This window comes from Octopus sinensis, linkage group LG2 (assembly GCF_006345805.1).
Source record: "Octopus sinensis linkage group LG2, ASM634580v1, whole genome shotgun sequence".
Taxonomy (NCBI): domain Eukaryota; kingdom Metazoa; phylum Mollusca; class Cephalopoda; order Octopoda; family Octopodidae; genus Octopus; species Octopus sinensis.
Window position 1 is genome coordinate 177,647,247 of NC_042998.1, and position 12,767 is coordinate 177,660,013.

The 12,767-nt window shown below is 33.5% G+C and overlaps 1 protein-coding gene across 15 annotated transcripts in view; it reads right to left on the minus strand.

The window, feature by feature from the left end:
- Positions 1-12,767, minus strand: part of LOC115232477 (disco-interacting protein 2 homolog A) — a 262,193-nt gene that overhangs the window by 77,312 nt on the left and 172,114 nt on the right. For all 15 annotated transcript variants that reach the window (XM_029802370.2, XM_029802375.2, XM_029802363.2 and 12 more), the window contains one exon: positions 4,566-4,712. In XM_029802370.2, coding sequence (XP_029658230.1) covers positions 4,566-4,712 — 147 coding nt within the window. The remainder of the gene's footprint in view (positions 1-4,565; positions 4,713-12,767) is intronic.

A 12,767-nucleotide genomic window follows, 5' to 3' on the forward strand; every position in this document is an offset into this window, starting at 1 on the left:
TATGGAATAGTATATGGAGGGGAGGGTATTTAAAAATACTGACATTGAGACATAGCAGAATGAATATGATATATTCTCAACTTATAGTTAATGAGTTAATATCCTGTTACTGACACAGATGTAAATCCATAGGAATGGGACTGAATTCTCCTTGTCATATCTACTTTAGCAAAAACGTATGAACCATAATGGCACTCATTCCACAAATACAGGAATAACAGGAAATTTATGATGTAGCAAAGTGGTTTTGTTGATGTGAGATCAAATCCTATCAAAGTCATCTTAGTCTTTAACTGATGAAAAGAATGAATGTCAGATCATTAAAATAACAAGACAAAACAAAATCTTCTAAAGATCTACTGCAATTATGACAAGCATACAACATTATTTTTTTAAGTATAAATGTAAATGTAATTTTATAAACTAAACTTCATGAGCTAACAAAATATTTCATATTTTCTTATATGAATTACCTTCAAAGACCCTCATCACTAACCACTAAATAAAATAAGATGCAAATGAAAAGTAAAAAAATTAGAGAATCAGAGAAAAAAATTATAATAATTCTAGATACACAAAAAATTCTATTAAAGCATGAGTTGACAATTACAATGAATAACAATATTTAGTGATTACACTAAAAATTAGGAGAAAGAAGACATCTTCAAAATCTAGTTAGAAAAGACCAGAAAGAAGCACTATGTAATGTCAAACATTAGCAGTGAAAATCCATTTTAAAACTATTTTTCAGTCATTATTATATTTTATCTACCTGCACTATATTTTGGGCAATTAATTTTCTCTTTTTAATCAGAATTATAGGATGGTGCTATTTCTATATGAAAATATATTTAGTTTGTGTTAAAGACAAGGAGTACAAAGTACTGTCAAACTGAAGACATCCAACTGAGTTTGTATTGATATCTCCACTCTAAGAAATATTCTCACTAACTTGCAGTTTTAACCTCACAACATTGTTTTATGTTGCTAGCATTTGTCACAAATTTCATTCAAGCAAGCATGCCTGCATGCACTTAAAGGTCATATCTTAAAATACAAAATATACAAGCTCTAAATTTCAAAATGTACTTTTTCAAAGATGTGGAATTAGTAATGATCCTAAGTCAAGCAGCTAATACCATATCAAACAGACACACAAATGTTTCATCTTTCAAAAGCAAAGAATCAAACGAAAGTAGAACAAGTGAAAGTTGAAGATGTTGAATATTTTTCAGACTAGACACAAGGTCTTTCATTAGATAAATTTTATAAGTTAACATCTTTTTTGTGTGATGACTTCTTTTTATTCCACTAATAAAAAAAATAAAAAATTTTTATCAAAAAACAAATTAACTGTTTTTATTCTTTGGGGCCTAACTGTAGTTAGATAAAACTGCAGAGAAGAATTAACAGATGTCACTTGGATAAGAATGTAGCACATGTAAATAACAATAATAATAATGATTTCTAATTTAAGTATAAGGCTGCAATTTTGAAGGGCGAGGAATTTAATTGATAACATTAACCCGAGTACTAAACTGGTATATTATTTTATCAATCCTGGTGAGATGAAAGGCAAAGTAGGATTTGAACTCAGAACACAGAAATGCAAGGTATTTTCCCAACATGATCATTTACATCCATATAGTAAGTGCAAGTGTAGTTGTATGGTTGAGAATGTGTTCTTGGTTTTAGTCCCACTACATAACACCTTGGGTTAAATGACTTTCTTCAATAGCCTTGAGCCAACCAAAGCCTTTGAGAGAGGATTTGATATACGGAAACTGAAAAGAAACCTGTCATATAAAAGTGTGTGTGTGTGTGTGTGCGCAACTATACTTTCAGAACATCCTCCTCTACTGCTAATTAGGTCACCTAAATAATAGAAATTATCTACTACCTCAAGGGAACTCCTGAGCATTCAAGATAATCTATTTCCCATGTATTGTTAGAGTTTAGTGCTCTTGTGCATTTGCCACAAACAAAATCTACATTCTCTGTTAATCTTCCACTGATTTACAGCACCTCATATGTCTATAGTTTGCATTGGATACACAGTACAGAATAACTACCTACACCTTTTCTACATATTAAACAGAGGCATTTTCCTTAAAGGATTAGCATACTGCTTGGTTTCTTTCCTACTAGTACTTTAAAGCCCTTTGATATCAGGTTATGCTTCGACACTTGGAAGTTTTTCTCTAATTCTACGATAGATTCAGCAGAGTTTCCACAGACAATGGGTTTTGAACTCCTCAGGAATGACAATGATGACTAGGAAAGGACTGAGAGCTGAAACTTGGTGAACTACCACCTGCATACTAAATTCATCAGTGTACTCTTTGTTAGTTCACTAATCATTCATTTACTCCTAGCTTCCATAGTAACCACTAGATCAGGGAGCAAGAGACTTTGTTGAAGGCTGTCTTCAGGTCAAGTACAACAATTTACATTTGGTTAAATACTTTTCTTGTAATTACCTTATTAAGAAGAGAGTATAGGCATAATGCAAATAATTTTGAAGGAAGTGAGTAAGTTGACATCAACAATCCCAGTACTTTATTTTATTGATTCCAGAGGGATAAAAGGCAAAGTTAACCTTGACAGGATTTGAACTCAGAATGTAAAGAGCCATAACTAAATACTACAAAGCATTCTGTGTAATGATCTCACAGTTCTACCAGCCCACCATACTAGAAATTATTCAAACTATAACCATTAAAGTTTATATGTTAAACACAACAAACTTATACTCTATACTAGTGGTTCCCAACCTGTTGTAGTTCAATCCTAACACCTTCCCAAATGGCATTTTACAAACAGCTTCCCCATATGTTTTGGAAGAAAAAAAAAAAGCAGATTACTCAAACAGAAGCTAGTTTTGTTTAGTGGTTTATTACCCATATTTTCTTACACCATCAATCTGGCATTTGACATTTTTTTGAAGATGTTTTTGTGGGTACCACCAACCCACAGAAATATTTATGGAAATTACTAAAGGATATAAAGACTTATATAACAAAAATGTACTGAACCATGGCTCATCTTCTGTCATGGTTCTGCTCATGGATAACACAATGTCCAATTCATATTTTAACTCCCCAATAATATTTTATTCCTAAGTAAAATCCTGATCTATAGTGTCTCCATAACATTTGACATCCACCTTGAGAGGCTACATCATCCCCAAGAGAGTGCTGCTAGTTAGGTTAAGAACCACTGCTCTATACCATCTTGGCATGTATCAAGATGTGACAGGAACTTCCTCAAGAAGCCATATCCATTATCTCATCATAACTCCTTTAATCAGAAAAACATGTTATTATTATTATTATTATTGTTCAGGTCACTACGCCATATACCCACGGGCATATGGCGTAGTGGTTAAGAGCGTGGGCTACTAACCCCAAGATTCCAAGTTTGATTCCAGGCAGTGACCTGAATAGTAATAATAATAATAATTATTATTATAATAACAACAACATCGAAAGATACCATAGGAATGAGAACCTAGGTTCGAAATTTCCCCAAGACACCTGATGAAGGCTGGAGGGTATATCAACCAAAATGCTGTGTTAACAACAAACAAGATGAGGACAAATATCTGTCAAATGTAAATAATGTATGGTAAGAAGTAGTTCAAACCCATTTAAGTCACTAGCTAAACTGAATAAACTACAAAAAAGTATCTGAGAAAATATGATGGTAGTAATTATTTGCTAGCCTACATAAAGCCTAGTTTAGAATTGAGAAACCAACTAGATTGCCATTGCAAATGAAGATCAAATATGGTTCAATATGAAAACCACTTTAGAACTTTAAAATTTAAAGCTAATAAAATGAGGAATTTTATTTTTACATAAACTGAGAAACAGTGATTCATGTTAATATAAGATTTAAGAAATGTATGAATTCTATTGCAATAAAAGTTGCACAAGTAAGTCTTCTTGGTTACACGGAATATGCAAAGTGGCCAAATTCTAGATTAAATTATAATCTTATGTATATTTCTTTACGAAATAATAAAATATCTGTCATAGTTAATGAAATTTAGAAAAATTAAACTGAAATAAGTTTCACTAGACAACAACAACTGAAACATTGAAATAAGTTTTTGATGGGAAGAAGTAACAAAATTAGTAAATAATATGCCAGCTACTTTCAAAGCAAATATCTTAGATAAACTTTTGACACTGTTTTAGTAGTAAGAATTTAATAAAATACATTTTGTAACTCCTCTAATTTACAACTAATGAGAGGGAAAAGATTGCAGATTCTACGTAAGAAGAATGATATGAAAGTAGACTGTTCTCTCATGTGCAAACATTGCCATACAAATCAAGCCATATCAAAGCAGGAAAAAATTAATAGTAATTGATAAATATTGTTTAGGAAGGCACAAATACAACATGAACAATTTTCAACTTAAAATATAAAACTGGAGAGTTTCAAACAGCACAGAAAGTATATTTTATATTGTGAAAGATACAAAATTCTAGAGAGAGACAGAAAGAGGAAAAGAGCAAGATGAACATAACAATGGAAATATTCTAAAAGAAACTCACCTGGCTCTTCTTCAAAAGTGGAAAGTTGAGTAGATCCAACTCTGATCGAAGATGCATGTGCTTGACCATAACGGTTAACTCTGTCGGCCCCACGCATACTTTTGGAGGCATTGCTTGTCACATCTGGTGGTTGGGAGTAATGCTGAGCTGTATGAATGAGAAACAATAAGAAAATAAGAAATGGATAATAAAAAGTATAACAACTATAATAGTTTTAAGGACTGACACACTGGTTCAATCTATGCTGATAATACAAACTAAGCAGTCTTCTTTTGTGCTGAAGTCTATAAAAATAAGAACCAGCTTTATTAAATATTTAAGATATCTTTTCCTTGTAGTGGTGCTTGTTGTTGTTGTTGTTTAGCTCTTTGGAATCTTGGACAAGTGCTTTCTCCTGTAGTTGTGGCCTGACCAATGCCTTCCTTGTGAATGAAATTTATAGACAGAAACTGTGGAGAGATCTGTCGTACACATGTGTGTCTACGTATTTATCATCAAGTCTGTCTTTACTTCAACATCATTCGGAGAATGATACTCAGTGTTTAAGACCTGTAGCGTATCAGTCCTGCAAATAGTAACTAATTCCAGACTTAAAAAAGTAGGTAATGGAATTGTTATGATCAACTCAGCATAGCTACAAGCCAAAGACTGAAACAAAGTATTCACAAACACAAGGTATTCTAACACCATTTTTACCTTTGAAATGCTTGTATACTTCAGTAAAAGAGAAAGGAACTAATTTTCTGAAATAAGAATATACAGTCCCAAATATAATATGACTTGTGGATTTAGCTTGACAAGAAATGGGTGCTGATAAATATCAAATTTTATAGATACACAATTGCAGATACACACAAATACAAACACTGTCATAAGAACATGAGCAAAATGCTAATAGTTAAATTAGCCAATGAATGAGCCTCAATAAGACTGCTTGATCTGCTAGAAATCATACCCATCATCATAGGAACACATATTGGATACTGAAATTCCAGATCTCTTTCTTCACAGCCTTCCTCAATCAAGGCTAAACAACAACGATCAAGAGGTAAAAGAGGGAGAAAAAAAGAACATGATTTCTTACTGGAACCCTCTAAAAAAAAAAAATAGGTGTATGTGTTTTTGTGTTTATGTACATGTAAATGTGTGTTAATGTAGCAAATTATATAAAAGCAACTGTTGTTTTTATTTCTTGTTATATTTAACTAAAATTGAAAATTCTGACACCATACACCACTTCTTAATGCAACACAAACTATGTGTGTGTATGTGGACTGCTGAAATCTACAAGTTCTTTTCAATCTCTCTCTCTCTCTCTGTTTATTTTCTCTTATTCCTTTCTGTTGAAGAGCATAGGCTTGAAACATAAAAAACCTTTTCATTTTCCCGAGTGTCAAACTAATACACTTGCTTGTTGTTCTTTGTCTTTTGTTTTTCTATAAATTTCAACTATATATATATATATATATATATATATATACATACATACACATATAAATTATCCACATGAAACTGTAATTGTATTTTTAAAAAATTTTCTAGAACTATCCAAAGAAATACTATTATCACTGGTTATATAAATCCACAATTCTTCAATTCGTAACTAGTTTGATAACTGCCATCACACAAACCCTCGATTCAATAACACTGTTTACAAACTCTATGCTTGGAATGATCAATTTTAAACACTATTGGAACTTACACACAAGGTACAGCAATTTTATATGTATACCATTCTGCCTAAATAATGGAACTGCAGATACAATATCCCTGCATATCTTACGTCTGTTTTCATTCCTCCACTTCACTCTCTATTTAATATCTTATCTAGGAATAACTATTGCTTAACCATTTTCTCACACCGTCTCTGATGAAGGGATATATAAAATATCCCTGAAACAGCTGTAAAACTTTCTCTTTATAAATGTCTGAAATCTTTCACAGCCTTGGATTTTTATCTCATTCTGTTAATTCATATATATATATATATATATATATACATGTATATATAAATAATGAATTAAATAGAGATTCAACTGACAATCCAATAATTTATTTATATGAATATAAATATAAGATAGCATTAAAAAAATCATTAAAAAACCAAAAGAACCAACAATCAGTTTCAACTTATATACATTATTCAATTCGTGAAATAATGCTGGATTGTAAAATTTTTGTTACAATGCAGCATCCTTTCATACAGAATTTAATCTGTCTTTAAACCAAAGCTCTGATGAGACTTATATAAGTGAATTGAATTGTTATAAATCAAATAATGTATATAAGTCAAAAGAAATTGTTGGTTCTTTTGTTTTTTATATTATCTTGTATTACATTATATTCATAGTATATTATGTTATAATATAAATAAATTATTAAATTGTCAATTGAATCTCTATTTAATTTGTGTGGTATCCAACTGATGTACCAGTGAATTGGATGTTTTACACACACCTTTGAAGGAGTTCCTTTTCTTAGTTTGTTATACTTTATACACACATACACATATATAGGCACAGGAGTGGCTGTGTGGTAAGTAGCTTGTTTACCAACCACATGGTTCCGGGTTCAGTCCCACTGCGTGGCACCTTGGGCAAGTGTCTTCTACTATAGCCTCGGGCCGACCAAAGCCTTGTGAGTGGATTTGGTAGACGGAAACTGAAAGAAGCCCGTTGTATATATGTATATATATATGCGTGTGTGTGTTTGTGTGAGTGTGTTTGTCCCCCTAGCATTGCTTGACAACCGATGCTGGTGTGTTTATGTCCCCGTTACTTAGCGGTTCGGCAAAAGAGACCGATAGAATAAGTACTGGGCTTACAAAAAGAATAAGTCCCGGGGTCGAGTTGCTCGATTAAAGGCGGTGCTCCAGCATGGCCGCAGTGAAATAACTGAAACAAGTAAAAGAGTATATATATATGTATATATAAACACGCACGCATATCATCATCATTTAACGTCCGCTGTCCATGCGGGCTGGCAAGCTGGAAGGCTGTACCAGACTTCAGCCCGATTTGGCATGGTTTCTATGGTTGGATGTCTTTCCTAACACCAACTACTCTGAGTGTGTAATGGATGTAAAATGTGCCACTGGCATGAGTGCCATTTGCGTGACACCGGTATCTGCCATGATTGCGATTTTGCGCAGCTTGATGGGTCTTCTTCTCAAGCACGACATAATGCCAAAGGTCTCAGTCATTGCCTCTGTGAGGCTCAAAGTACAAAGATCATGCTTCACCACCTCATCCCATATCTCCCTGGGTCTACCACTACCTCAGTTCCCACCACAGTTAGAGATCAGGACTTCTTTACACAGCAGTCTTTGTCCATATGTATCACATGACCATACCAGTGCAGTTGTCTCTTTTGCACACCACATCAGATGCCCCTTATGCCTAATTTTTCTCACAAGATGCTTACACTCTGTCGAACATGCATACTGACACTGCACATCCAGCAAACCACACTGGCTTCATTTCTTTCAAGCCTAAGCATGTCCTCGGCTGTCACAGCCTGTGTTTCATTGTCATGCACCATAGCTGTTCACACACAGGCATCATACAATCTGCCTTTCACTCTGAGGGATAGGCCCTTTGTTGTCAACAGAGGTAGGAGCTCTCTGAACTTTGCCCAACCTAATCTTATTCTCACAGCTACGCTCTCAGAGCATCCACCACCGCTACTAACTTGGTCACCTAGATAACAGTAACTATATAGAGAGACAGAGAGGGAACCATGTAAAATTCTAGTCAAGAGAAATCATAAACATCAATACAGTTAATTTATACAACCATCTTCCAATTCCGAGTAGATTTCAAAACTATGAGCGAGATTTGACAGATCCATTGCCAATGTGACACAGCACCAAGATGTTCAGGTAGCTACCTGGATAACCTATGGTTGCTTTATCAGAGATGAACTGAGAGTTACACAGCAACATTTGAAATACCACTAATAAAATGAGTGTGAGTGTGTGTAAATATGTATGTATTGTTGCAAACATGTTGCTTTAATTCCAGTCCCACCTTGGGCAAATGTCCTCTAAAATAGCCTTGGGCCAACCAAAGATTTTTGAGTGGATTTGACAGATGGAACCTGAAAGAAGTTCATCATGTGTGTGCAGATGTATGTGCATGTTTGTTCTTTATGCTGGAATTGTGCACAAACTGTAAATAAGCATTGCCAGGCATGTTTTCCTTGAACACACACCTGGGTGATATTATCTTGTTTGGAAACATGAGAGTTGGTAACAAGTAGGCCATAGTATCTTGCCATAGCAGAGGTACAAGGTGAGAGAGAGAGGGTTAGAGAGAGACCAGGAATGAAGACAGAAACAGGTGCAACGTGAGGAAAGTGCAGGAGAAGGAGAGAGAGAGAGAGAGAGAGAGAGTAGGAGACAGCAAGATAGAGATGATGGCTAAGTGCCGGGCATATTCACAAGGGATAGGGATCAGAATATAAATGGGATGGTTGAGTAAAGGAGGAGAGAGATATAGATGGTGGCAAGTGCTTGGGCATACCCTTGAGGTTTGAACGCCATATCATAAGTGGTAGGATACTGCGAAGGAAGAATGATTAAAGAGTGCAGAGGGGAGGTGGCAAAAACCTGGGTATATATAGAGTGGGGGGGGGGGAAGTACTGGATAACAATAATACAGAGGAACAGGGCTGTGAGGACAGGATTGGGGAGTGAGAGCTAGGCATAATGTATGACAGGAGGAAATGTGAAGAAGAGAAGATATATATATTGGTTTGTTGGGATAAGGTGTGTAAAAAGTTTTCTTGTTAAGTGTGGGTGGAGCACATGTATGTGTATATGTGTGTGTATGTATATATATATATATATTGCTTTTATTATGCCATTTGCATGTGAAGTAGAGTTATGACACATAATCAGTAAACTTTTTCAATTCTTACAAATGCCCTTTGTACATGCATATAAGTAATGAAAAAATGCCTCTTTTACTCTCATAATCTAAGCCTTTGTATTTAAAAATATAAATATATATAACACTAATATCTATAGCTTAGTACCTGTGATAGTGTTTTTTGTGCAATAAAAGTTTCTATAAATTCCCAAGGAAATATATTAGAAAGATAACAAACTACAAATTGTGTAAATTACAATTCTCATTAATATATTTAACTTCAATATTTACTACTAAATACTAATACTAATGCTTCAGCTATCAGTTGGCTCTTTATAACAGGTTGTTTATAGTATCTGTCTTAATGCCAACTATTTAGCAGTGTTTAGAAATCAAAGTGAATAGCTGGGAATATTAGCGATTGAAGTAAATAATAAAGGTAATTCTCAAATATAAATTCATTTATTAATGAGGGAAGAAAACAATATAGATTATTTATAGTTTTAATAGTTATCCCTTGAGACAAACAACGAATGATAAATAAGTAAATGGAAACACTAACCTGATGCAACATTCATATACAAGGATATGTAGAGGCCGGTGCATGAAGGTAGTATTTCAGAAGTTTTTGTAAATTTATAATACCTTTAAGTAATCCACATATTTCTGACAGAAGGTAAAATGCTTTCCACTCTCAGCTAGTGTATGTCATTCATCTCACTAAACATACTGAATAGCATTAGTGAAAGATGCTCAAATGTTTCTGCACTTTTCAGTTTGTTATTCCAGTTTTGTAAAAGTTGATGGACAACTGGACAGGTAAATCAATATTAGTAGTGTTGCAGTAATCAGCAGCTAAGTTCTATTGCAGAGGGACTGCTACACACAAAACATAGTTATTCATAACATATAGTGAGTAGGAGGTTCATATCTTGAATTATCAGAACAACTCCAGATCCAATATTTTTCATGTTATAAATAATCCACAGATTTATTTGTAAATAATTGTTAGGTACACTATTAAAATTTTTGCACTAATTATGGAAGAATAAGTTTATTATTAGCAACTATAAGTAATAAATCCTTTGAGTAATCAATATGATAGACACTCAGTTTTTACAAGAAGTTACAATGTTATTTGCAAAGAATTAAAACATATACTAGAATACTGGACATTTTGGGACCATACAGTTTTCTAGTTTTTATTTAATTTTTACTAAATGTTATATATACCAAAGACGTCACATTTTCTCAGCATTGAAAACTTTGGCAAAAGCATTGTTGGTGTCCTTAACATCAGTAAAGTTTTTAAAGATCATGTCTAGTATGAGAACCTTTATAGTTAAGTGTGTGTTCCTTCTGCTCCTAACCTCATGGTTTGATACTTTTCTGAAATCAAAAGTTTCCTGTCAAACCACTCAAATTTAATGAGCACTGATGGTCCTCCCTTCCATCAACACTGATACACTTCATGATTCAAGGCACCACCCACTCTTCATTCTATGCATTACTTACCTACTTGCTATTATCTATAACTCCAAGACTTTCCTCTGTAAATATTTCTCCTTATGGTTCCTTATATCATCACATAATGTAGATATCTCACTTCATGCATGCACTGCTTCCACAAATAGAGAGCTCAAACATATCCTCCAATGGAAATATGACCCCTAATCTCTTCAACAACATACAAGCAATTTCTATAAATATCAAGGAAACAGTCTTGCACTACACCTCCCTGAACACAAACCAGAAGCTCTGAAAGTTGCTACATGTATTTATTAAGTCTCACTAGCTGATGATTTTTCGTGATGACCTCACATAACAATGCCAAATCTGCACCTCAAAGATTAGGTTCCTTTTTTACAGAAATACACACACACACACACACATTAACTGACTTTCTACAAAATTGTGCCCTGTTAACATATTCCAAACTTCATTTGGCTAATTTGCAAAGATTCATTTGCCAACATGCTATTTCTTTTCTCTACTCTTCCTCCCATTTCTTCAAGTTCCTCTGTACTAATAAACTGCATACCTACTTCACAATAACCAACTCAAAGCATTTGTCTCTTCTCATCATCATCCCTACTTCCTTATCTCCAAAGCTTGCAAACATTCTCCATCTTGTAGCTCCTGCATACAACTGAATCCCTCTGAAATAACTTTTCTGCCAATATTTTCCTTACATCAATTATATAGATTTCTTCAATCTGCAAGGACCTACACAGTTTAGTAAGTGTGAAATCTATCTAAACTCATTAAGCTATGCTTTATCATTCTCTTTCAAATTTAATATATTTCAAATGATTGAAACAATCCTTTGTAATCATCTTTGAGGCTCTCTCATTTCCATTCTGAAAACTAGATTTGCCAATGACCTACTTTCTGTTATTGCAATGTTAAGACAAATGAGATAGGCCACTTTATTTCAGTTAGTCCTTTTGGCCAGTTTGAGGTTTACAACATCACTAAATTTATAAAATCATAGGGTAGATGAAAAATTGAAAGAGTGTAAAATGAAGTGAATTAAATCAAAACAATTCTTTAGAAATTGATTCCATGACTGTTATGACCATGATGTGACATTTTGTTACAGTTTACCTTGTAACCTGAACTTGTCCATTTTTGCCTTCAACAACATTTTTGTATTTTTGATAATGATTTCTAAAGGAAAATAATAACCAAATGCAATGATCAGAATAACTAATAGACATAGTATCTTGGTATCTATAATTGTACAAACAAATTTTCTAATATCAACAAGCTGTATCCATACCAATCATTTGATATTTGATAACAGTTAAAAGCCATATGTTAACATAAAATTGCTGAACTGATTTTGTAGTACTAATTTTTCTATGGAATATTTTTTGAAGGAAAGCCTTTTAAGAGCAGACACTGAGCTAGCTTCAATATGACCCTTAACATCTACATAATTTATAATCTAACACTTCCCTCTCAAGCACTTGAAAACTATTCCAACAACTGTAACTCAATACAACAGCTGTAACTAATTAGAAGATATTACATGAAGTAACAATTTCATAACTTATTTTTTATATTTTGCCAAATGAAATATATCCAGAAACAATATTTGTAAGCATTAGTTTAAGTAGTACCATTAAATGTTTCGTGGATTTTTTGCAGAAATAAGAATAACCAACACTCAAATAACACCAGCAAATGCTCATACGGAACAAGGAACAGAAATAGAAATTTCATGGTGCCTGAAACAGCAAGCTATTAGTAAGGTTTAACTGACCAATATGGAAAATATAGAGGTGTAGCCATACAAAAACATGACAATGGTATAGGATAATCTTCT